The sequence below is a fragment of the Oryzias latipes genome, chromosome 22 (genome assembly GCF_053564925.1).
Source record: "Oryzias latipes strain Hd-rR chromosome 22, Olatipes_Hd-rR_3.1".
Taxonomy (NCBI): domain Eukaryota; kingdom Metazoa; phylum Chordata; class Actinopteri; order Beloniformes; family Adrianichthyidae; genus Oryzias; species Oryzias latipes.
This window is the reverse complement of record NC_136258.1, coordinates 13623605-13650476: the sequence shown is the minus strand read 5'-3', so window position 1 is coordinate 13650476 and position 26872 is coordinate 13623605. Positions and strand designations below refer to the sequence as shown.

The 26872-nt window shown below is 37.3% G+C and overlaps 1 protein-coding gene across 11 annotated transcripts in view; it reads left to right on the top strand.

The window, feature by feature from the left end:
- The first annotated feature begins 640 nt into the window (after positions 1-640).
- ralgapa2 (Ral GTPase activating protein catalytic subunit alpha 2) overlaps positions 641-26872 on the top strand; it is a 114010-nt gene continuing 87778 nt past the window's right edge. For all 11 annotated transcript variants that reach the window (XM_078940710.1, XM_078940706.1, XM_078940709.1 and 8 more), the window contains exons 1-7: positions 641-1223; positions 15483-15593; positions 16297-16346; positions 24183-24240; positions 25358-25401; positions 26134-26314; positions 26422-26537. In XM_078940710.1, coding sequence (XP_078796836.1) covers positions 1118-1223; positions 15483-15593; positions 16297-16346; positions 24183-24240; positions 25358-25401; positions 26134-26314; positions 26422-26537 — 666 coding nt within the window. In that variant the 5' untranslated portion in view covers positions 641-1117. The remainder of the gene's footprint in view (positions 1224-15482; positions 15594-16296; positions 16347-24182; positions 24241-25357; positions 25402-26133; positions 26315-26421; positions 26538-26872) is intronic.

Sequence of the window (26872 nt, the reverse complement as noted above, 5' to 3'; positions counted from 1 at the left end):
GTTTAGCAGCAGAGCCACCATGAGAGGGTGCGTGTGTGAATGGGACTGTGACTGTGAAGCGCCTTCTAATAAAGAATTTACCATTTTCCACAAATTATGGAAATATTAATCTTATATTGCCATTACTATTCACAGAACATACAACATCATTTTCATTACAACTTCTGAGATGTTCAATTGCAACGTTTAAACAAGTTGGGAAAAACATTAAAATTTGTTAATAAATGGAAATGTGTTTTGTTAGATTTTTTGTGTTGATGTTACAACCCATTCAATTCTGCTATAAGACCACAAGCAGGTTTGACCTTGTTTGTGGAGTGATGCATCTAATGTGTTTCACCGATCTATGCTTTATTAGATCTCATGAAAAAAAGAAATATAAAATTAGCAATATAATTATGTTGCAAAAAATATAAATTTCCAACAAAGAAGTCATCTCCTTAGGATTATCTACTAAAATATATAAATAACAAACAAAATAGACAAAGGAAGCCAATTAGATGAGTCGTAAAATGTTAGTTAATATTCCAGCTTCATTGTTTTCTTTTTTTTTTTTTTTTTTGCTATTCCATCATTGTATCAGTTTATCATGCTTAGCAGTAATAAACGCATACACCAGAGGGCGCATTTGAGCTATAAGGACGGTCAATATTTTTCCTTTTCGGGTTAAAGTCAAACCCCTTAAAACAATTTATTTTTTAAACTTTTACAATACACTTCTTTAAAACCCAATTTTATATCAGATTTGTATTTATTAAGTCTGGAACCTAAAAAAAAACACGATCCAAATTAGGAAAAAGCAGACACTGCCTGGGATAATTAGACAAATACAACATAAACAATAATGACAAAAGAAATTATCAGTAAAAACGTAAAACGTATCTTTACTGTATAATTAGCGAGTTAGATGTAACCTATGCTTTCTGTCAAATTGCGCTTCCGTATTTACACACCCACTTTCATAATGAGAAAAAAAAATCAGCAGCGGCTGCCGGGTGAATGTTTACCAAAGCCAGCACAGAGAGGTGGAGAGGAAAGTGACAGTCACGCTGGCTGGAGGTTCGCTGTATGGTGAAACACAGGTGTTTCTGTTTCCACGGTTGAATCTGGGAGCGGAATGTTCACTCGAAGGGGGCATGGAGACGTCAAGAAGTCTACACAGAAAGTTCTGGACCAAAAGAAGGATGTTCTGACCCGACTCAAACACCTACGGGCACTGATAGGTAGGTGAATTGTCGCTGGGAATGGGATGCTGCGCCGTTGCGGCTAAGCCATACAGCTAGCTAGCTAACTAGCCGACAGCCAACGTCAAACAAGGCGTCAGGTTAGCTGGCTGAGTCAGTCATTTCACCTAGTTGACGAATATCATGCATCTCTCTCATTACAATAAAACAACCTTCACTCTTTAAAGTAATTTTTACTTATATCAGGTGCCTAATAATTTATTAACAATACAATCAGACCATTTAGGCTTGTAAGGATGCTATTAAAGGGAAGCTAGCCATCCGGCTGCTAACTAGCCAACCAATAGATATAGCTAACTGATGCTCGGTATTATTTCAGGAAGATGCATACAAATACCCATGTTTAAATTGAATTCCTTAATTGCAAAGTGGCTTTAAAACAGGAATATTTAATCAAGATTCTTTCTTATTGGTTGAAATGAAATGTGGAATTTGCCCTGTCCCTATTACAAATCGTCAACACTTGATGAAATTTTAGCATGCTGTCTTTTGCTTCTTATCGAAAAAGGAAGTGTGTATTTTATGTCCACAATATAATAACTAGCTGTTCTCCTAACCTTGATTTCATGCAGAGCAATCAGTCAATGACAATATTTTGTTATGATCTGCTTAGAAATCCTGCCAGACTGTTTCCATCGAAATAATTACACCTGCCCTGTATTGGTAAAGCTTAAATCTGCACTTTTAAACTTTATTGCTGACAAAACATTAAAAGAGCAGAGATGAACTGTGCAATTTAGAAAGTGTGTGCTAGGTTTGTGTTGTGAAGGGCTGTCGATGATGTATAATAATAATACCAATGCAATGTATTGTTCTTTAAAGACCTCATGAACTGGACTATACTTGAAGACAATACTATGAGACAGTAACATCCTTTCAAAATAAATTAAAATAGGACAATGTTTTCAATATTGAAATAGTAAAGGTATAATTTAATTTATGTATTCTGTTTATTTAGCCTGATAATTCAGAAATATATATGCAAGTGGAGATGAAAGTACTGGTTATTCAATTAAAATAATTAAAAATAGGAGAAAATAATGTTATTTTCTTGGCATTATAGTTGAATAGTCAGCATGAAAATAAAATACTACACACAATTTATATAATTTTGTTCTTTCTACTTCCAAAAAAGTACGAATTCTTCTTGAAGATCTTTAACCTTTAAACTTACTTTTTTCCACATTCTCATTGTCAACATTGATTATCGTCCTTGGCCCACATTTTTTTTTTTATGGACATAAAAATTGTTTATATAAATACATCTGGCTTCTTCAGTGTCACGACTTGTACAAGTGTAAGGTGGAGGTCAGCAAAGTGCTCCTCGTGTGTTTTTCTTCCCCTCATGTGCAGCTGCAGATAAGGCCTGTGTGTTTGTCCAGAAGCTGATAGCAGAGCCAGCATGTTGGTATCCTCCAAACCTCCAGATTTCACAGCGCTGCCTTTTAGCTGAAGAAGGATTTCCTCTTCATCATAGTTATTCCTGTGTGAGCAGGAAACAGTGATGAGAGAGAAGAGGTGGTTTGGAGGACGGGACAGGACCCCCTGTTTTTTTTAACATTTTTGGAGTTGGATTGGCAGATAAATAAAACATATGAAATAAAACAGCATTTTATAATTTCACTTTTTATTTAACGTAATGGCAAAAGTCAGCTCTTAGCAGGTGATTTAGCAATTAAGCTGGAAAATATATTTAAAAATAACATTTTAGCTGTAAGAATTATTAATTTGTAGACTGTGTAGTCAAGTTTGTAGACAAACTAGAGTAGGTGGCTGCTGTGTGTAGCCCTGTTTCAACACTATTCCAACTACAACCCTGTGTTGTATTGGGTACTGAATAAGCTGTCAAAAAGTATGTTGAACTGGTGTGTAGATTAGAGACGTTTAATGATGGAATTGTACTTGGATGGGCAATCGGTGGCTCTGGCTATTTTCAGAGTGACCCTGTATTGGTTTTCTGTTCACTGAGCAGATCTGTGGGATAGTGTGAAAGCTGCTGCATGTTAATTTGCCGGTCATGCCTGGCTGCATTTGGCTAAGGTTGTTAATTACTAGAGCCCAGCAAACCACCTGATCATTTACTGTTTGCACAGAGGGCATTTCCAATGACTCTGTTAAAAAAATAAAGCTTCAGACGAGGATCCCAGGTCAGTACGTGCAGTGGTTTGAATGCCCTCTTACTCTGAAGGGAAAGCTTGTGAAGTCATAGGGCTATATTTTTCTTTTTTACAATCGCTGTTGGCCTAAGGTCAAAGCTCAAACTGCGATGCAGTTGTAGTCATTGGAGATAGTATTGTAGGGAAAGTCTTTGTTATGAAAGACGACAATCTCCATCACTTTTACAAACTACAGAGATAAGGTTATATCCCAAGTGTTTATTGTTCGTTTACTCTTGGCCTCTTCAGTTGGTGTAAACATGCTTGGTGATATCTGCTGCTGAATTGCGTGGGAACAACAGTACAAGTGTTGGAGGTGTTTCTAATGATAACAGTAAAGGGTGCTTGTGGTCTTTAGAGTTTGCGTCCGGTGTTGCTCTCTCTTTGTGAAGGGAAGCTCTTTAGTTACTTTTTTTTTTATAAGGAACAAAGACCATAATGTCACAGATGCTTACCTTTCTTTTACCTTCTTGGTCAGGGTCAACTGAAAGTAGCACTGTAGCACCGAGGGAAACAATTACCATTCTAATACAGGGGCCCTTCAGAAGGTCCTCTATATAGCTGAAGTAAACTCGACTTGTGGTTTTCCCTCTTTTCAAGTCAAAGCTATTAGATGATAAGAGGCTGGTGTGTTCTAAGCCAGAAAAGACCACTGAATAATCAGAGGGCATTACGTTATCACAGCTTCAGATAGTAAGGAAAAAAGAATATATTCTATGTCTTACTCTTTGTCCATCCTTTTTTCTTCTGTTTATGACCTCCAAACCAGTGATATTTTCAGAAGAAGTCTTATTTTATTCTTATTTTTTGCACAAAGAAGTACTATGCTTCACTTATACTGCCATTAGAATCACAAATGAGGCTGTGGAAAACAGAAGCAACTTATACACCGTACGGTTGGTAATACTGATGCTAGATCACCACACCTTATAATGATTGAACGCTTTTAAAGGATTTAAAGGCCTTAAGTGCATTCATACCAGAGTACATTCAGGATTGTTTTCTCTGCTGGGTTTCTGCTTTTTAGTCCAAGGCAGTCTTCTTGTCATGCGTTTTATAGTTTTTGCAGAGTTCAAACGTTACAAATGACAGAATCACGAGGTGTTGAGTTTTTAAATTATTACTGCCTCTGAGCCTGCCAGAAAAACCATAGAAAGAGAAACACTTTAGCCTTACGCCCTGCAGTGCATGTTTGCCTGATTTCATACAACACGGTGGAAAACCAGTTTGTCCAGTTTCACTGTTTTCTTGTCTGGCTGTTGTAGTGACACAGCCCCACCAAGATCTGTGGTTTACCCTGACTACATATTATCAGTGGTTTATATCAAAGCTATATAATATGATATTTTATGTAGTTTATGTAGTTTCAGTTTACCCTGAGTGTCCAGTATACCACTACTTATAAGTAAAGTTCATAATATAGAAATTAAAGCACTTATCTTAGGCCTGTGGAATAATTTATTTCTCTTCAGATTAGGGTTGTGCCGATGGACGATATCATCGTCCATCGTGATGGGTGACTGACATCCCGATGGAGAGACCACCATCGTGATGCCACGCCCCCGCCACGTTGCGCGTCGACACCATAAGCCGCGGTTACATGTACAAAATATCTTGATCGGATCAATGGTCGGATTAGAATCCAACCGTGTAGATGGGCCCAGAAAAATGTTTTCAGAATATAAAAACGTTCACTAAGGTCACAATTTCGGTCGGACTAAATCATTCGCACATGCGCAGTATTCGCACATGCGCAGTTTGAAAACCGGAAGGGGATACAACTTCCGCCGAGCGGCTTTTTTTCCAAACTTTATTGAAGGTAACAATTCGATACAAAACGATAACAGCGCCGAGCGGCTATATATATTGACATGTCAGCTCGGTAATATACGAGATGATCTTCTAAACGTGCTTTTAATGATGTTACGGTTATTATGAAACACCTGTTCGCTCATCATTTGAATTTTAATCCGTGTGGTCAGTGATTTTTCTGAACGAAGCCAGGATTAGCAGTATGCTAACACGGGCTAACAACATTAGCTTTGGGTGGCGCTGCATCCTGTGAATAACATCAGCCTTTATTTAGTCGGGACACGACTGGAAACACAAATCCACGTGATTGCTTGAATGTTTTCTAAGGACTGAGCGACATTTCTGCTTTGATGCTCAAACCTCTGTCTGCTGACGATCCGTGCTGTGCTCAGACACACACTTTTAGACCCGGTTCTGAGTTCGGTAGCTAGTACCCCTAGAGCTGCGGGACGGATCGCAGTCTTAAATCTCTCACACATACCGCTCATGTACCCCCCCCCCCCTTCCCATCAAACACAAAGCTGTAAATCCGCACTCCGGCGGTCCACTCCGCTAAGTGCGGGAGTGGACTACTTCTTTTCTATTTTGTTTGTTACTTTTTCTGTTAAAGTCACTTCCCTCAGTTTATACTGGATCATCGCGGATTAACCATTAGTTGGGAAATAAAATGAAAAAAGCAAAATAACGAATAGCAGTTATATAAGAACGAAAAATGTAAACCCCCCCCGACGATGTCATCGTCCATCCCGATGGTTGACAGCAAACATCGTCAACGGCCAAATTAAGGGACATCGCCCAACCCTACTTCAGATAAAACTCTAATGGAGAGAAAATGGGCATAAGTTGGTCGATGGCTATCTTGTTTATAACATACATTATTTCTTTAGTCAAGAAGATATTCTTGCAATCTCTTGATACAGTTTTACATTTTCAGCTGGCAGAGTTAAAGTTTCTGGCCGCTCAGTGATTGGTCATTGAGATTAGCCAGTGCTCTAAGTGGTCTCAGACTGGGATAAAGTCAGGCTTCAGCCGTCGAGCCATGACTGTTTCATGCTGCGCCCTGTGTGCAGTCCCACTGGCCCCAATCTGTCACACAGTTTGACGGCGACTGCAAATCGAGCGGCAATGATGCAGCCTTTGTCACAGTAAAGTAATAAAATTACTTGTCGCTAAGAAGTGTGTTAAAAGCTTCAAAACAGTGACATGCTTTTTGAAATTCACCTGTTGTGAACACCAAACTGTTACATTAACTATAATGATTCCCTGGAAGTGCTAAACTGTTTTTCAAGAGGGTTTTTCTGCATGTTAATTACAGTTATTTCAACTTCTTCCTTTGTGTGAAGCTTTAATCTGACAATAACTTTTATCTTTGCAGCCTAAGATCATATTGGCACTGCTTGACATAGGAATTTGTTGACATTTTGGGTATTCTGCTTGCTTAGCTTTTGGCTTGCTTAGCTTTTGGGGTCAAATGCCAATGTTCCATTTCAAAAGGTCATTGAATTCAGATACGTTGACTTGCACTTTGAAATGAAAATGACTCGTAGTTTACATTATGGTAGTACAGTTAGTTTGTCATTCACTTCCACAGGAATATATTTACTTTTAGCATTTATATAGACTGCATCTGAATGGAAATTAGGATACCAAGATTGCAAGATCTGTACTTGATGATATGGACCCCCCCAAAAAACAGCAATACTGGACATTTGATGCTAGCTCTATGAAATTATTGGAACTATAAATTGAAACATTCAGAAAATCCCAACTGAAAATTCATATCCTCTTTATCAACTATGCATAATAATGATTGGTACAATTAACAGTTAAACAAGTATTACAATTTTTGATTTTATGTGATTTCCACTAACACAGACATGCTAGAAGTGTATAGACACCTCTAATTTTCAAATTTCTTATTTGAAAACACAAAGCAAACAATTGAAATGTAATTGATTGGTAGGACTTTTTGTTTGTAGACATTCTCTTTGCAGTTTTTGATTAAGAAAGTCTTTCTTTTGGCATTGAACTGATGAGCTTTGTCGGTATTTTTCAAAGGGGTTTGTTTTCTGCAATTCTCTTCAAACAGCACAGTTTTCTGTCCGAGGGCCCAGGTCATCCAGGACAAGAATCTGTTGATTCTTTTTCTTGGCTTTTGAATTGTATTAAAAATTCTATTAAGAAGAATTTCAAGATTTCTGGCATTTTTTCGCTGTTCAAGACCAACCCCAAATTGCCCAACGATGACCTCTTTAAAAATCTGACAGTTCTGGCTTTTTTTTGAGTGGGATGTTAGTATTCTTCGCAAATGTGTTATATAATTTCACTCGAATGAAAAGAATAATTACTTTGTAATCTAAATTAAATATTAATAAAAACTTAATTTTTAGAAAAATTTCCAATCAGGTTTAAAGTCTTTATAGTACAGAGATGGCACTGGTCACGGTTATAAATGCCTTCAAGAATAATGCAGGCTAGAAAAAACTCTGTCCTGGTTTACTTGATCTCATTGCAGCCTTTGACACAGTTGCTCCCTCCATTCTTTTAACCAGACTGCATGAATTTCTGACACAATTTTACAGTTTTATGTACTGATGATTGGTTGCATGGTGGTTTAGTGGTTAGCACTCACACTTCACAGTGACAAGCAGCCCATGGAAGCCCTCCTCAATTATGTACGTAAGTTAATGGCCGACAAAGTATGTATTATCAGTAAGTCATTTACAGTAAGTGGCACAAACTCATATTGACCGATCATATGCAGGTAGTGAGTTTGCGCCAATATATATATATATATATATATATGTGTGTGTATATATATATATATATATATATATATATATATATATATATATATATATATATATAAACACACACACACACACACACATCAAAGAGCCTTTTCATTTTGAGATCGGGGAGGTGCTCTGCTACCCACCTGTAGCTCCTCGAGGAAGGGAGTCTGACACTCGCAGCATCTTCTACTCTTATTGGACTTTGAATTTAAGCAATGTGAATGCAGCAATATAGGCGTATCTGTACTCTGACATATCCCCAACTGTGCAGCGTGCATACGTACATATGCATCAGTTACTCGTTACGTTCCTCTGTTACTGACAAAAGTAATTAAAGTAAATTAATCAGTTACCCCCAACACTAAGGTTTTTAAATTCTTTTTTAAATTGCATTTTGTTTATTTATTAAGATTTAATTTCTGATTTTATATTGTTTATTTGGATTTCGTTACACAAGTAGCTGTTTGTGTTGAATATGCTTAAATGAAAAGTGGTATATAAATGGTTTGGTTGAATTAAAAAAACAGGCATGTTTTCAGTTCCGGAATATTGGTGTAAATGATACTTTGTAACAGGGCAACACGGCTCAGGAAGTAGAGTGTTTTTGTTAGTCGGCGTTGTGTTTACTCCAGTCAAATGTCAAAATGGGAAAGACACTGAACCCTTTGTTGTCCCTGTAAGTTTAGGTGAGCTGCATGCAACTCCATCGTTGTGTTAATGTCTATACTGTATTTGTGTAAGGAAAGCACAAGCAGGTAGAAAAAAAAGACAATTTAAGCACAATTAACTCACACTGCAATGAATATTTTTATTTGTGATGTTAAAGACAAATCCTCTGGCAATGATGATCCAGAACACCAGGTTCGTTGTTTTGATAGTCCCTTTACTGAGTCTGGTTCTGTTCATGAACTCCTTATTTGTACAGCTTATGAATGTCATTCTGGATTCACGATAATGGATGACTTCACCATGTTGTGTCATTTGAAAAAATTGCTTTCCTCGGCAGCGGTTTTGTTATTAACCACTTGTGCAAGTTTTCCATTTTATTATTTTATCTCTTGCTTGGGCTGTGGCTGTGAGACCAGACACCGGCACACAGTAGTAATTCAGTAACAAGCACGTCACTAGCTGTTAGTGCGGAAAAACCCAGAATAGCTGCTGCCCAATCTAATGGAAAATATTTTCCTTTAAAAAAAAACAACCAAAATATTTTTGGTATAAACAAATCCAATGTTTGACTCCAATAATTTATTTAATGCCTAAAACATGAGCATCTGAAAAGTAGAAAGTAGAGCAATTCTTTGTTCTGTATAATAACTAATTTTGATGAACAAATCATTTTATGTTTTACAGAGGTCACAGTTGTATTTGTTTGCAATGCTTTATAAGTACACATGATTTAAATACAATTAAATTACCTTGCATTGTTTTCTGGGTAAAGAATGTACATATTTATGAGTTGGAAAATTACATCTGCCTGTCTTGCTTTTCTGTAGTTTTTCATTGCAAAGTTCTTTCTTGTGGTACAGTGTAAGGCCATTAACCTTTGATCTGAAGGTTGCAGGTTCGACTTCTGCCCTGCTGGTTTATGTGGCAATTTGAAAATACACTGAACCTCACATTGCTGGTGGTTATAGGTTGGCGCCTTGTGTAGCAGAGGTTTGTGAATGTGGGTTTGTGTCGTCATTGGGTGTAGTGAACTATGACTGTAAAGAGTTTTAAGCCTTAATCAAGATAGAAAAGCACTACAATGAAGTCTTATTACAAAGCCGGATTTCAGGTTTTTCTAGGAGAAAGGTGTGTTGGCCACAAAGCTCTGAGAAGCAAAAGACAGTCCATACATTTAAACTTTGCTTACTCTTGACATTGTCATCTGCAGACTTCCCAAACTACAGCCTCAGTCTGGTTCAATAATAATACAGTCCTTTGCACTGTTATGTATGTAAATCCTAATTTCAGAGCTATACAATGAGAAAAGGAAGCAAACATGTAACTAAGATAAACAGTTTGGAAAGTGGCAACTTTTGTTTCTTGCACTAATTCTCAACCAAGGTAACCAAGTTTCTACTTTTACAAAGGCAATCTACTGCTTTAATGACTTTTCTGTATTTTGTCCAACAAAGAGACATTGGATTTTAGACAAAAGCCCTACAGAGCTGAAATATGATATTATAGTCATGGTTTAAAATGACAAGTGTTTTTCTTATTTACCTTTAGTACAAATGTGCTGCAACTAAATTCCAAATTACCAAACATTCTGAAAATCTTTCGAAGTATTTATCTAATTTACTTTTTACATATTCTGTAGATTATTCCCCCCCCCCCCCCCCCCCCCCCCCCTATATTTTCCATCAGTTTTGATATTACTTATAAAGAAAAGGAAAACAAAGTCCCATCAATGTGGTATCTGTTTGGCTGGTACATTGGTTTTTTTTCCTACTGTGTACTGCAACAGAACCCTCAGCTGGGCTTCCTTAAAGACTCCTCTGTGTTGTTTTTGAGCATGTAGCCAAAGAAAACACGCACGCTTTCTTCTCTTTCAACTTCTTTCTGGCATGAACAGAGCGCACCTGCAGTTCAGTTTTAGTGCTCAGCTACTGAAGGTCTGAAAAAACTTCTGTATATATACTTGTACATTGATGAATTAATTGGTTTTTGATTTAGTAAACTTGGAGTTTCCTAAGGGAAAATTATGATTTGAAATGAACTCTAAAAGTTGTCTGGCTAATTTTTGCAGAGTGGAAACTAAATGAAGCATATTAATGTTGCAAAAGAAAAGCATGCTATTAATATATATATTGTTGCTTCTGGAGAAGGTTTGTTTTTTTCTCCTAGGTTAATAATACTAAACACTGTTCACTTTACTTGCTGACGTACTTTCTTTCTCTGGCACAGAAAACCTATACAAGTAGTCCATTCTTACAAACTCAAGATGATGTTAATAAATTGAATTATATGAAGACTATTTATACATTCGTGAATAGGAAAATTGTGACAATCTTTTCTTTATAGAGTTTCTTGGTTTTGGCTGTAGAAGGATATTTGCCCTCCTAGAAGATTATAAAAAGTTTCAGTAAAACACAGCTTTGCAAAATGTTAAAAAATCGCCTTGGCTAAATAGCAATTCTTTAGCTGGTATGTAAGTGAAACGCCTTTCTTTTTGTCAGTTAACAGAAAAACTATGCTTGTTACTTGTAAGTCATTTTAAATCATTGAAGGTAAGACGACAATGTCATTGGTCCAGAGTTCAGTTCTAACTGGGAAAATCTACTTTGTTTGACTTCTGAGAAAACTCTTCAGAACACTGATGTGAACCAACCAAACAAACTCTAGTCTGCCTAAAATATGCATTTTAGTCCATTTTTAAGTCGACCCTAGTGCGGTTTACTTAGGGCACAGGTGTTGCTAAACTTCGGACCTCGAGAGCCAATGCCCTACATGTTTTACATGCAAATGGAGCATCATATATATATTAGCAAAACACACCTGATCCAGGTCAGTGGCAGCAGAAAAGGCTGGTTTCTGATAAACCTGCTGGATTTTGACCCCTGAAGGCCTGCAGTCCAACACCTTCGGCTTACAGTTTCCTAATGAGCTATTCTGTTGAGCAAATAGCTGACATGAAACAAAGAGAGCGAATGGCAAAAGCAGAGTTCATTGCAAGTTTAGAAAAAAGAGCCCTTAACGATAATCAAACGAAACACAAATCCCAAAATAGTTGAAAATGTCACCAGAGAAAAGGTAGTGTGGTGAATATCTAAATTTCAGCGTGATAGTCAGAGGACTTGCTAAACTATCCAGTTTTCCTCCTTTTAACTTTTCTTTTTGTTGAATCTTTATTGGATTTCCAGACAGTTTCACAGACTCGCATATAAAAGCAAACCAATGAAATACCGCATCAGCAGTGTGTAAAAAAAACAACACATATATTTATATGAATCAAATGTGAAAATCTTTGGCATTCATCATTTAATCAAACTAAGAATACAATCCATTCTTCCTAATGCTGACTTACAACAGGCTTAAATGTTTTGGAAAGCTACAGTGTCCTTTGTGTCCTTAAAATGATTTGGTATACCATTAAGGATGCCATTGTAATTTCTCTTGCTCTAAGACTTTGGTGTTCTGTTGATGCTCTGTATACCAGTTTTGCTAAAATAATAAACCTGTCATTTTTGCTATATCTTTCATTGTTACTCAAGTTTAGGATTCAATGATGGTGCTTTAGTATATAGAATCATAAAGCCATTATCCTTACACCTTTTATAATAGGGGGAAAAAAAAACCTTTGGATGTTTGTCTAAAAGTTGCCTTTCTAAAATGAATTTTCTCAATTATGTCAACAGCAATAAGATTGGGGCTACTAACACTATTGGATACCATATGCTTTTTACAATTAGCGTATTCTAAGTAAACTTTTGTAAATAGGGCTTTAGTCTTACGCAAAGAGAGGAGTTATGACTTCTGCTTAAATAATTTTTGTGGCAATAGAAATACTTTTTAATTGTATTTGCATAAAAACTGTAGTATTAAACCAGCTTTTTAACTAAATGATTAACTGTCCTTGGTGAAAAAACCACAGGAAGTTGGCCAGAAGAACACAAAGCAGGTTTTGGACCTTGTTCATTGCCAAACATTATTGGTTTTTTGGAACATTTTGATGTATATTTACATACCTTAAGTTGAACTCCTCTCATTTTAAAGGTTTCTGCTCCAATCAGCAAAAAAGTATTTGCTGCGGATGTGGGTCAATGTCATGTCAGGTTTTACTTCAGTGGGATCTTGCTAGAAACTCTACTTTCTTAAAGATTTATCCTAAATGTTTAGTCATGCATTGATGAGTCTATTTGAAGTAAGTCTATTAAGTGCTTGATTGTGAGGCTTTACTTCTGTTTTGCTGGTTCATTTCTCCTTTTGCGCAGTGTTGCTTTTTGCACTATGGAAGCACTTCTGTAGCATAATCAAAACCAGAAATGCTTTTTCATTTTCAAAATAAAGCTACATTTTTTGACTGAAACTTAAAATGAGAAAGCAATCCACCAAAATGCTTTTCCCTTTTCTACTTCAACACCGCTAATTCTGTCACGTAATTAAAACGATAATGAAAATAGTATTTGACATTTCATATTCAAAAAGTTCTCTGGTAAATGTGTAGCAAAATTTATTTAGAAATGTCTAATTTGACTATTAAATGGATAAACAGAAATGCTTTTTCATTTTCAAAATGAGGCTGCATCAAATTAACATCCACACTGCAAACACCGTCTCATAATTCAATTCCACTTAACATTTCCAGCGCGGAGGCAGGACGATGTCATCAGTGCTATCTCCGTGTGTCCGGCTGCTAAAAGACACAGACAGACTAGGAGCAGTGCCGCAGTGGGGCCAGGCTTGTAGCTTTGTGTTAGCGGCAGAGGAGAGGGCTTTGTGACGGCTGTGCACTCCTGATGATTGTACCCAGCTTCTCAGGACTACGTAGCAGCATTTCTGCCTGCGACTGTGTTCGCAGTGCGAATGGTAAAATGAAAATGCAATCCCCTCTTTGCATTTTGGTTTTAATTATGGCACAGAATAAGCAGATTTTTAAGTAGAAAATGAAAAAGCATTTTGAAGTATTGATTTTTCATTTTAATTTTGAGTCATTTGATGCAGACTCATTTTTTAAATTAAAAAGCTTTTCTGTTATTCCATTTTAATGGTCAAATTAGACATTTCTAAATGAATTTTGCTACACATTTACCAGAGAACCTTTTGAAAATGAAATTTTGAATACTATTTTCATTATCATTTTAATTAAGTGACAGAATTAGCTGTGTTGAAGTAGAAAATGAAAAAGCATTTTGTTGGATTGCTTTTTCCTTTTTTCATTTTGAGTCAAAAATGCAACTTCATTTTGAAAATGAAAAAGCATTTCTGGTTTTGACTTTTTTTTTTAATTATGCTACAGAATCGCTTCCATAGTTGCACATGTTTCCATTTGCTTGCCTTGTAGATGCCGTTGCCTTGAGTGATTCCACGTCTGAGTCAATTGCATCAGCATGTGTCCTCATTATCACAGCATTAAGTCCTGGCAAGATGACTCTAGAAATATGGGACACAAGTCCAATTCTCCCTAGGACCTGGCCAGTTCTTGCGATTCCTGCAGTTAGCCATATGGTACAGGGGGAATAGCAACATTAGGTGAATGTTAATTTTTGTTTTCTTGCCCTGTCCCAGATTTGATAATTTACACCAGGCCTAGCACATATTGTGTCAGTATGACAAATTACAAGTCTTCTATACAAGGCAAATTTGAGCGTTTTTTTTTATTTTTATAGCTACATTCAGAATGCTGGGTTTCGGTATATCCAAATTTTGGTACAATAAAAGGCATAGGTTTGCTGAAATCTCACTGACTCTCTAGAATAGATTGATTAGAAGCTTTGCCTTCGAACAGTAGAGATATCACTGGGATTCCATATTTTCCACAACATTTAGTTGCCTATTTTTGACAAGAAGATATAGAGTTTTTAAAATGAAACAGCCTAGAATTCACTGTTGTGCATGTGTGTGTGTGTGGGGGGGGGGTGTTTAGGACTCAGGCTTGGTAAACGTGCATCCTGCTGGTCTGAGTCAGAGGTTTGTTGTTCCACACCCCGTGTTGGTGTAAGGCCATTACAACTTCAGCTTTAAAATTCCTTCCGCTTACTCCAACATTCAAGGAGTAAAAGCAGTACCGGTATGTGTTATGGGAGCTCCATCGTCAGCAAACGGTAACTTGCAGATGAAAACCCACAGCACCTTGGTGGGCAAATTTGAAAACTTTGTCTGTCATCAGTTCTAGTGAGAGAAAGTCCCCCTTGGTATAGTCGGAGAAGAATAAAGAAGAAAGTTCCACAGACGGTGATCTGAATAGGTGGACTGTTCTGTTTTCCTGTAAGATGTTTTGACCATGCTGTGTATAACTGGAGGGCAGCCAATCCTTTATAGGATCTTAAACAGCCTATCACTGCTACCAGGTCAAATAGTGTGGTCAGGTCAGTGAATCCTAGAAGCATTGGTTGCTAATGGCACTTCTCTTTCAGCTTATTGATTGAGAAGATGATATCCAGCTCTGATCAGCTGGTCCTAAAACAGCACTGTAATTTTAGTAGCAATCATGGTGGATACAGCAACAGCTTCAAAATTTGATTTTTTTTTTTGTCTGGCAGAGTTTACTCCCTTAATTTTATTCACCAAATCAGACTACAATGCAGCAGGAATGTCACAAAACGGCAGGAGCGTCTGTCTTCCCCACTGCCCTACATTAGTTCTATAAACTACTGCATTTCAAGGTTATTCTCAAGTTGATCTGTTGCCACAAGATTAGATATCTACCCAAATAAACAGATGTGACATTGTTTGTGATGCGTTAAAGTACATGGCTTTTCCTCGATAAGCTGGGGATATGTTTATGATTTGTATTAATATGAACGTTTTGCCTCTTTTTCCCTTAGATATCAACGACAAGACTGAACTAAAAGCATTCTTTGAGGGCAACTGCTCCCAGATTTATTTTATCTTCTATGAAAATTTCATTACACTGGAAAGCAACCTAAAACAAAAAGGTAAGTAAAATATATTTTTATTTAAAGTTTTTTTTTTTTTTTGTTTAAATCAAACAATATTAGTTGATTAGTAAATTTGAATGATTCCCTGTAGGATTTTGGGTCAACTCTGTTGACATTCTTTTTTATTTTATGGGCTTCATTTAAATTAACAGAATTTTTTGGGTTACTTTGTCCTTTTCTCAGCTATTGTGCTGTGCCTTGCTTGCTAAGCCAATAAAGAAGCTAAAGCCAAGTAGCATAGCGTCCCATTTGCTCACGTTGGAAGTAAAATAGCAGCCCATTTGTTCTAAATTTAGCTGGCAGGAGTGTAAGCTAGCAAGCAGTCTCCCACTATAGGATTGAGTATCGATCCAGTGTTTTTTTTAGCAGACTGTGTGAAAATGGCTTTATTCAAAATGTTGCAAGCAGGAGAATCAGATTTCACTGTAGACAGTCAAGCTTGAAATTATTCATACCCCTGGAAAATTGGAATTAAAAGTTAGCCTTTATTCAACCTGTAAAAATATTTCTCTTTTCCGCCATTATGCATCTTGTACATTGACTTGTTTGTGCTGTATTATTTCAAAGTTACATTTTTTCTTTTTGATAATGCTAAAAATAAACATTTTTATTCTTGCAATTTTTTATACTCACTGCAACTTTGTTTCTGGACATATCTTTTGCAAACCTGCGTATTGAACGGATTCTGTTTTCATTTTAGGGAACAAATCTCAGAGGGAGGAGCTGGACTCCATCCTCTTTATTTTTGAAGTAAGTCATCTCAAATTTTCTGTTCTGACATTTTCTGCCTATTGACGACTTGCACTGCATCAGCCTTTTTTTTTTTTTTTTTTTTTTTTTTTAGTTTAGCTGGGGTGAAAACATCAAAGTTCAAAGTATTCCTTGTAAGATTCTAAATGTACGTTAGAAAATGTGAAAATCCGGGGATATGATCAATTGAAAAGAGTGGTAGCTCACTCATCCCCTTGTGACTATCATTTTTAAGCTCTAAGTATGTATACAACTGCAGCAAAAGATATGGACCGTGTTTGTGTGTGCAAAGCAAGTTGGATCTGCAGGTTAAAGTACCTTAGTACCCTGTTTTCCCACCTGACTGCAGATGCAGCTCAGGTTTCCATTACAAATGAGCAGTTCTCTGGTTGCATTTGCTTTGGGCAGGTCTTTATGGATGGCAACAGATCACATGGAAGCCAGACTGGTTTTTTTGTCTGGTCTATTGGGTTTTAGTGTGTCTGATCACTAGGGGAGCAATGATCCTTAATTCGTGGTCAACACTGACTGAAGACAGTCCTTGGAAGTATTTCATGTTAGTATAGGATTATTTATAATATAAATGCTTAATATAGAATGGTACTAAACTTGAGTCCATTCATATATTAATTAGTAGCTTTTAAAACTAATTGCAATACTTTTTAAAGAAAATTTATGTTTTCTGGCTGTTTGTTCACTACAGTTGAGTAAAAATAATTCCAATAAGTATTTTAAGTGTTAATTGAAATAATTGGGGCTTATTACTCTGGTTTCTTAAGGTCCTTATTATTATTATTACGTCATAGTTTGGTTTTTTAGCACTTTGTGTACATCCGAACGCACATACATCAGTAATTTTTTTACCCCACTGCCTTTTTTGCCACTGTTACAAAGAAACAACTCTCCTATTAAAACGTACTGCTATTAGATGGGGTAACGGATGCTGAATCTATTCCTCCTTAATATTTTCCTTTCAGAAAGAGCTAATATTAAAAGCAGATTAACCGTCGTTTGTCCCATTTTAGCCCCTGACTGTGATAACGTGTGCTTTTACCCTTGTCCTCAGTAGATGAGTTTACTTTGAGTTGTGTTGACAGGGCAGATAGAGGGTGGCTTTGATCTTTAGCTCTGGTACTTTGTGGGCTTTCACTTACCTTATTGTGTGAGGCACGCTAGACCATATTTGATCATAATTTAAACCTCAAGAGTTACTTCCCAAAGATTGCATCAGTAACACGGGGTCATATTAGAGTTTTTGTGTGGCCTGATAATTCTTCTTTTTGTAATAGTGCAGTTATATGTGAAGTACAATGAATTTTAATACATCTGTGACTCTAAGGTTTGTAATATTTGTGTCCCTCATCATTTTCACAGGGTATGTCTAGGGATGCAACGATTTGGTTCAAACCTCAGTTTTGTGTTTCGATTCGATATATGATTTGTTGAATACAAAACAACAAAAAATAAAACCTTTTTAGAAATCCTTTTTAAAAATGTGTTCATAAATGAGCAACAAAGAAAGACTTTTTAGTTGGCTTATAAACCTGGTGTCATGTTATAATGGTATGCAACACTTACCTTTCCCCGTGATTCGTATAATGGTGTAACATACGGTTCGGATTTAAACCAAGAGTTTTTCCTAATTATGTCTTAAGCTCTTGCGGCTTCTGTCCAGCTTACTCTAGACGACAGAGTAAACTGATAATGTCTGTGACAAAAGCTGGTGTTTGTGGCATGCTTTAATAGTTCACAGCATGCAAAAAATCAAATATAAAGGAGCAAAGCCCCTGGTTTTGTTGGTTTCCCCTAGAAGCATGTGTTCATAACCTTAGAACATACAACAGGTAAAACGATTGTCCCTTGAAATTGTTTTTTTAACCTGAGCAGCCTCTTTGCGTTTTTATTTAAGAAATACAACAGCTTGCGTGCTCAGTGCGAGTTGGTTATGACATTACCGTCAGCCTGAGGTGTGTTGTGACCCCTTTAGGTTGTTTGCTGTTGGGGAGTGTGATCTCAAATGCCGATCCCTGCTGTCTGCTGTTAAATGTTACAGATGCACACCACCCCGCTCAATGAATAGCATCACTGTTCCCTTCCTGGTTTTCCTTTGTGTCTGCTGCCATTAAAGGCATCCAGCACTGAAGCTGTTGATGCTGCACCATAACTGTCAGACACTTGACGTTTATGTAATTCAGTAAGTTACTACATTTTTGCTGCAGTTTTTCGTCTGATCTTACTGGGTGGTACATTTTATTAGTCATTGTGTTATTACTTTAAATTGGTGTCTGCTTATTTCACAGGTTTTTGAACCAAATTAACTGGGGCAATATGCTGTTGAGTTGTTAAATAACAATAAGAGGATAAAAAGTGAACGATGATGTTGCGTCATTGTTCTTTAGCAGAAATATCTAATCATCACTTGAGTTTTGATTTTAGGTGTATTACTATAGATGTTTTTGGTTTGGGAATCAACCAATAATAAAATGTAAATAATACATCTGCTTTAATAAATAACTATAATTTAGAAAACATTGGGCAAAATAAGAAGAAAAGCTTTAAATAATTTTTACGTTTTGTAAGTCTAGATCTGATTTCAGTCTTAGTTCAGTTAAATAATTCTCTGTCTTGATCTGAAAATATTTTTCAGCATTGATTATGGTTAAAAACAGTTTTTATTTATACATTATTAGGAAAAGATTTGCGATTATAGGCTATGCAAATTGCAGAGCTGAGCAGAGCTGCTCACCACAGTGACTTTTCAAATTTTGTCCTGCGCGGAGTTTAACAATGCTGGTACGTCTAGTTCTGTTTTGTTTTTATGATGATGATTTAATATGGGTAATTAAGGATGGATTCTTTATGCCTCTCCTTAGAACTTTTTTTTATAACTCTCTAAAAAAAATCTGCTGTAGATAATCATTGATTAGTCAGTAAATGTTCGAGCTCTCTCTGTTTCATAAGTGTGCTTTGACAGTCACAAGACTGAATTGAGCTTCTCAGGCCTTAAAAGGTTTGTTTGTAGTCCCCCGTGACTGCAGATGCCCTCACAGAGTCTGAGGGCGGTGTGATCCGCCTGTCGCTAAGGATGAGAGGCAGGTTAAAGGACAGTTTTGGCACCAACAAAGTCGGAGGGAAGTCTGAATCTCCCATGTTCTCTTCAGGATATGGCCTCATCGTGACCTTTTTCTCTGTCAGCAGGACTTGACGCAGCATTCTTTAATCCTCCTGTCATTCTCGCTGCCATTTTTTTCAATGTTATACCAGTAAAATGAGAACTTTGCTAAAATAGTTTGCTGGGTTTAGATTAAAAGTTGGATTGGGGAGGTACCGAGTGTTGTTATGTTTAGAGTCCACATGTAACGGAAAACTGTGGTGTACTGAGAACCTTGGCTTGTTTACTTTTCTTTTTTAAATTGGTTTAAGTAAATAAATATTTATAGATATATTATAAATATTCAGTAATGCCTCTGGCAGAATTTATTACCCAGTTACTTAAAATATAATGTGGTGGCAACCAAAACAGAGCCTTCTCCTTTAAAAAAAAAAATTCAGTGAGGTATAAAAGTATTTGTCAGTCACAGATTTTGTAAATTGTTCAATTTAAAAAGTGAGAAAAAAAATCTGTATTAATCACAGATTCACCTTAACTGTGAGAGACAGAATTGAGAAAAGAATCCAGGAAATCACATTTTAGGATTTTTAAGCAATTTATTTGTAAATTGATTCAGAAAATATGTATTTATCAGCTACCGACAAGCAAGAATTCACTAAGAAGCTCTTCTATCATCCACTTGTCACCTCTGTTAACTTCCCCTGTTTGAACTGGTTATCTGTTTAAAAGCCACCTGTCCACATCCTTAAACAGTCAGACGGCAAACTTGACCATGACCATAACTCTTGTTTACATTTCTGTCTCTTACAGTCAAAGTGTACTTCTGATGAACATTACACACCTCTCTCGTCTGTTTCAGTGGGACAACTTGCAGATTCTGACTGACAAAGACATTTTTTTCCTTTCTCTAAGACTGAAGATCAAATTCATGTGTTTGCCTATTGGTAGACGTACAGTGAAGCCTGTGACTTATAATTAATTCAAATGTGTTTATTAATGAACTAGCTAAGCTGATTAATGAAAAGCAAACTGGCCGATTGCAGACCAAGACATTTTAACAATTTAGTTTGTAGGCCCATTTATTTACTATTTATTTACAGATTCTAGTAGTTAAATTAATGTGGAAACTGTTATGGTAATCTAAACGTTTTTGTTAAATTGTTGCTCTAAAAATAGTAAAACTTTAAGTAAACAGTCGTGATGAGAGTTTTAAAAAGGTATGCAAAGTGTAGATGCCGTGATTCCACTTTGTGACATCATCTGAGTGAATGAGAACCTTCCTTGACATCTTCAAATGAGCTTCTTTTCTCCACCTAAAATTAGTATGGTTTTATTGTTTCAAAATGTACACATCTTTAGCAATTACAAAGGTAACTTGAAACCATTTGTATTAAGACCTGGGAAAGGTGCCAAGTTGCACTATGCTGCCACCAACTGGCTCAATCAGTGAATAAAAGCAGTATCATGGTTCTACATGTATATAAGGCCGCCTTTTCACTGCATGGTTCAAGTGACCCAATTCCGATCTTTTCCTCTCATGTGGCACAGATCGGATATGACCGGTGAACGTGTAAGCAGGAAAAAAGCGCATGGATTCCGTTTTTCTCAGATCGGATACAGGCCTCTCTCATATGTGGAAATAAATCGGAAACGAATCGGATACATGCATTTGCGTGTGCCATGTAAGCAGACAAATCGGATATTCCCCAGTAAATGCGAGTCGTACGTCAGTGACGTCAACTCAGGACACCACCAACTGAGATCACATGACTTATTAAGGTGCTTTTGTGCGCTGATTTTGCTGTCAGCGTGTTACCTTTCAGCCTCAGGCTTCAGACCGTAGTTGGAAACCGCTGTTATGTCCGGTCCATTACCTTTGTAACTAACTTCATTAGTTACCAAACGGTAACTAATGAAGCGGGACACCGTTGCTATGAACAGGCTAGAAACCGTTTATTTCTTTGGGGGGCGTGTATGATGGGGACTGTGTGTGAGCGCGCGCGCTTGCGTGTGTGTTTGTGTAAGGAGAGAGAGTGAGTGTGAGCGCGGAGCGGGGGACTGTCGGAGAACCGTAAATTAAAAATAAGGTGTCTCCCCCAAAAGTTTTGGAGTCTTTCTTAACCCACTCTGGAGGCTGAGGGTTCAGAACGGAAAAGAGAACCCCGAGGAAATCTCCCGTGTGTTTCTGACTACGGTCAGAAAAGAGAAGTCATCCCGCAGGAAAGGTTCAACACTTGGATCAAACTGTTCGGACAGCACAACGTCTGCAAACACTTCCTCATTCAAAACTCATAGAGAGCATATAAGACGGCCGAGCAGCCCTCCTTTTTCCTCTCCCCTCTGGAGCGCCCAAGGCAACGCCTCCTTCCGTCGCCGACTTGCCTCCATGACAACCGCAATCACAAACATCCGAAAGAGGTCCGCGGAAGGCGGAAATGCTGCTACGTATTCCCTCAGAACGTCTAAGTTTGATAGTTTCAGCAATGTATAGTGTAAATGCAAAAATCAGATACGGGTCACTTTTAAAAGATGATGTAAGCGGGTCGTCAAAAAAATCGGATATAGTCAGAAAATCGGATATGAGCATTAAGACCTGCAGTGTAAAGGAGGCCTATGAGAGTTATTCCATCTCAGAGGTTTGGGTTTTGCTCCTTTTTTTTTTTTTACGTCATCTTACCAAGGGTTCTATGTAAATGAAGGAAAAGGAAAATGAATGGATCGTGGAAAGACATTTGACTAAGATGCAAATATGGACTTGTAGTGCTCACACAGTTGGGTGGCTAACAAAATGTCTTTAAATAAGAAGATAATAAAGTTAAAAAAAAAACATTTTACACTGTAGAATCAGTTGGGCTGTGTGTAATGGCCACATTTCCATCATGAATCCAATGAAATTTCCGTGACTAAATTTTATCCCTAATTTTAAATTGGTTGGCAAAGTTTTAATGCTGCATGTATTTGCATATTGATAAGAATAGTTATCCTTTACGTATGTGTTTAAGTTCATCTTGTTCGTAACTTTGAGTTCTCATTGCCCTTGTGTGTTTTAATCACTTCCACCTTGTCAAAAATCTTTAATACTTTGTAAATGACAAGCTTTCTTCTTAGAACACTGCAGCTCTACTGCTGTCATCAAAAGCCCTTGTAGTCCACAGTATATTCTGTTCATGTTCAAGCTCCACCACTGGAAACCTAAGTACGGATCATGTAAATGTGTTAAGGCTGTAGTTGCGCCACAGTAATGCTCCTATCTTTATGCTGGAGTATGGCTGCGCATTAAAGAATCTCCTCCAACCTCCTGCCCAGTGGACTTTGCATTTGCTTCATATCAGCCAGTAAATTCCTTATTGTTGCCTCCATTCCTTCTCCACAGGGAGGTTTTCTGAGCAAGCTTCTCCATCTTATTCCCTTTAGATGCTTTGTAAAAAGCTAGACTGTTTTTGTGTCTGTGTGCACACAAACCACACACAGAGAAAGGCTTAGGAAGGCTACCCTGCTGTGTTACTGCCTAGCATAACATCTCTGCTGGTCCAAGGAGACAAAGTGAAGGAGACCAGAACAGCGCCTGGAAAGAACTGGAATAATCCCATGTGGGATCAATCCCAAGACGTAGTCTGAAGCTTGTACATGCATATCATCACGTTTGTGGATCAGAGAGAAGTTGATCCTCACGTATTATCATCTTCCTCTTCTTTATGGTTTGTATAGATTACTGTGCCTCAGCCTTCACTGATAATGAAAGGATGTAGTCACAAAGGACATAAGAGGAAAGTTAGAAGAAATAAAAGATGATCAGGAAGCAGTTGTTGACTCAAATGAAATGGAGTTAAGCAAACTTGTTTCTAATCTGTTTCCTGCTTCAATGTGGTGCTGGAAATGTTTTATTTGTTTTTCATTTGAGAGCATTTCATTTTGCTGCTATGCTCTGAATCCTTTTTCCGCTCGTCTTCCTCAGTTTTCTGGACAGATAAACCCCTTAGCATGCTGCCTAGGATTGCCTGTCCGGTTGAGTGAGTCAGAGCTGCATACATAAAGCAGTAAAGATGGTACAGACTTTGACATTTGCTATCGTGAAGTCAGTCAGGATGATGAGAAACGAGCCGGAGGGGCATCAGTTGCTCACAGTGAAATCATTTTGAACTAAAAGTCCAAACATGTTTTTCTGCAGTCTTTCCTTACCGTCTCTAAAGGGACCTGGGGAACCCGTCACTACTGTCAGTAAGGAGTAATAATGATAGGCTGCGGAAAGGTTGGAGTGCAGCAGCTGAGTTATGAAGTGGTTACTGCTGAGGGGTTGAGTGTTATAATGTGTCAGAAGGTTTTCATGTTTGTTGGGAAAAGAAAAAGTAACTACATCTTTGTAATGTCTTCAGAAATGTGTGTAGATTATAGGGGTGTAACAATTCATTTCAATCCATTTCAACAAAGATTCAATTCATACAAACACTTTTCACTCTTTAGATTCAGTAAATCAGAATAGAGTACATTTCTTCCTTGAGATTTTAATTACCAGTCCTAGAGATCATTAACTGACTGAATCTGTTTAGAATAAAGCAGAATTAACCCTTTCAGTTGGAATTTATTGTTAATTGCTGAAGGTGTGTTTCATCAGAAGTCATAGAGAAGCAACCATATAATCTGTTCTAATTTTTTATGAATCCTACTTGATCTTTTCTATCTAGCGTGTCTTCAAATGTAAATTCAAACTTGTTATTTTTCCTCAGAAAATTCTTCAACTTCTGCCAGAGAAAATCTACAACAGATGGCAGTTTCACAGTATAGGTATGTACTTTGAAAATTTGCTAACATTTGAATGACTTTGTTCACCTTTCTGCATATCCCTTTAAGGATCGCCACAGCGAATCAGCTTTCACCGATTCCTCTTTGCACTGCCTAATTCCGTTTTATTCTGTTTTATGTTTAATACACTGTAGAAAAAAACTGTGTTAGCATCGTACATACACAGTCTTGACCTCTTAAAGACCTGAGCTTTTGCTTGATATGCCATTTTTAATTTATAGTCACAGAGCCCCAGTTATGCGGAATTAGCTACTGTGATAATGTAACCCAAGATGTGATGTCGACACATGTGGACACCAGGTTTTAAGAGATTAAGTAAAGTTGACTGAAATGAAATAGTGGAAAATTGCTAAAAAATAATGTCAAAGTCCCCTTGAAATACTCTAGAAAAGTAAAATTGGCTCACTTCAAGTGACAATAAAAAGAAAGTGTGTTATTCGTTAAACCTGCCTTTCATATATTTTATCTTACAACTATTTATTTTGTTTTTATCTATAATTAGGGCAGATACATTTAAGAATAGGGGCAATGAAGAAGTTGTATTCTCCTACATTTTAAGCATGAGACATTAAAATCAATACAAAAGCTTCATGACAATTTAATGCTTTTACCGAAAATGGTCTCTACTACCATGCACAACCTTTTATATTTCTTAATTTTTTATTTCTTTTAGTTTGGACCTAGGACAAATCAAAGTTTTGAAGCCATAATCCTAATTTCCAAATCACTTCAGGGATCAGTCAAAATGACTATCAGCCCACATTGTCCTCATAAGCAAACAGCTACTTTCAGCTTGTCAAGCATAAGTCCTCCCGCATACTAACCTCATCTGGTTTGTAATCAGAGCAGTGTCTCGTTTGATTACAGTGGAACCAGATTGCCTTCATAATTGTGTGTTGTTTTCCAACTGATTTCAATTTTCATCAGGAAAATGTGAAGCCTTGTCACTCCACCCACAAGTTGACAATATTGCACATCAAGGTCAATTTATCTCAGTGCAGATGGTGATTAGTGGGATTTTTCTGCCTTTGATTGTTGTATGTGGGGGAAAAATCCTTGTTTTAGTGTTGTTTTTGACATTTTGTACTCTTTCACACAGGTTCCATACTGAAAAAACTACTACACACTGGAAATTCATTCAAGGTGAAAAGTTTTAGACAATGTTACCATATCGTTATGATTATTAAAGACCCATTCCGATTAAAAAAAACATGATTTGGATATTTTTAACATGTTCTTGAAGCATTTCTTTGATGATAGAGGAAACCATATTAAAAAAAAAAGCTACACGTGGCATTTCTGAGTATTTTCTTTATTCAAATTGTTGTGAATCAGGAGCAGACAAAAAAATGCAGTTAAAAAAGATTGTATTATTGCATAGAAAATATACTGAGCGGGCCACAAGCTCTCTGCTCCCCTCCATTGTGATGCATGGACGACTAGATGCATCTATGTCTTTGTTTTCCTCATCTGAGCTGGTATCTGGCTCAGAACTGTACGGCTGGACAGCTCGGATATTGCTCGCCATTTCTGTTGTACGAGTAATGTTAGGTTGGGTTGTAACAGAGTAACAGAAAGGGGAAGGGGGACGGAGCTGCTCTGAGCCAACTGTCCAGCCCATGACTCAGAGGCAAATTTCTAATGAACTACTGCAGCTGTGTAGAAACTGTCCTAGAAAATGAAAGTTTTTTTTATTTTGGCTCAAAACAGCTTAATGATCATTAAAAAAAACCACTGGGAACACTTTTACCATAAATGAAAAGATTATCGAAGTGGCTCTGTCAAGGCAATGTTGTTGCAGTGTTTGAAACATTTTTAAGATTAGCAGCTAAAGTGTGACTTCTTGGTGTGTGCGTTACTATAATTCCTGTTTAGATACGCTGTGAGGGGATCCGTCTTTTCCTCCTATGGCTTCAAGCCCTACGGGACAACTGTGCTGAGGAGCAGTTCCTCATATTTGCCTGCTTAGTGCCTGGCTTCCCTGCTGTTCCATCCTCTCGAGGACCCTGCACTCTAGACACCATCATCTACAACCCCTACTCCACCGCCTCAGATGGTGAGACGAGACACGCACGACATTGAACCATGTTGTGTTCACTTGTATGATAATTGAAGCTCCTGAAGTCCAACACAATGTCGTTGTCTTTCTGTTTATCTGGACAGCTAAAGTGGTGCCAGAGGAGATTACGCCCCTGGTTCCAGCTGTTGCAGGAGAAAAAGCTTCAGATGACCCGACATGTTACATACTTGAAACACTGCTGAAATACATGGTCATTCAGGTAACGACAAACTTTAACATCACAACTTGCTCTGTGTATTTCATGCTCGTGCTGCTTTTAAATGACACACTTCTCTGGTCAAATGTAAACTATAGGATGTTGAAATGAAAGCAGGTAAACGTTAGAGCTACATTCATCCAAAAAAATGTTGTCTCTGTTCTAATTTCTTTGCTCCGTAAGAGTTTTGAAAAATAAGCTAATGAAATAGCCCCGGGCGCCTAATATTTGTTGCACAATTGTTATGAGGCCATCACTGCCTCAAAAAAAAAGTTTCTGTAATTGTCAGTGAGACTTCTGCAGCTGTTAACAGGTTTTTCATCCACCCCTCAAAAAGA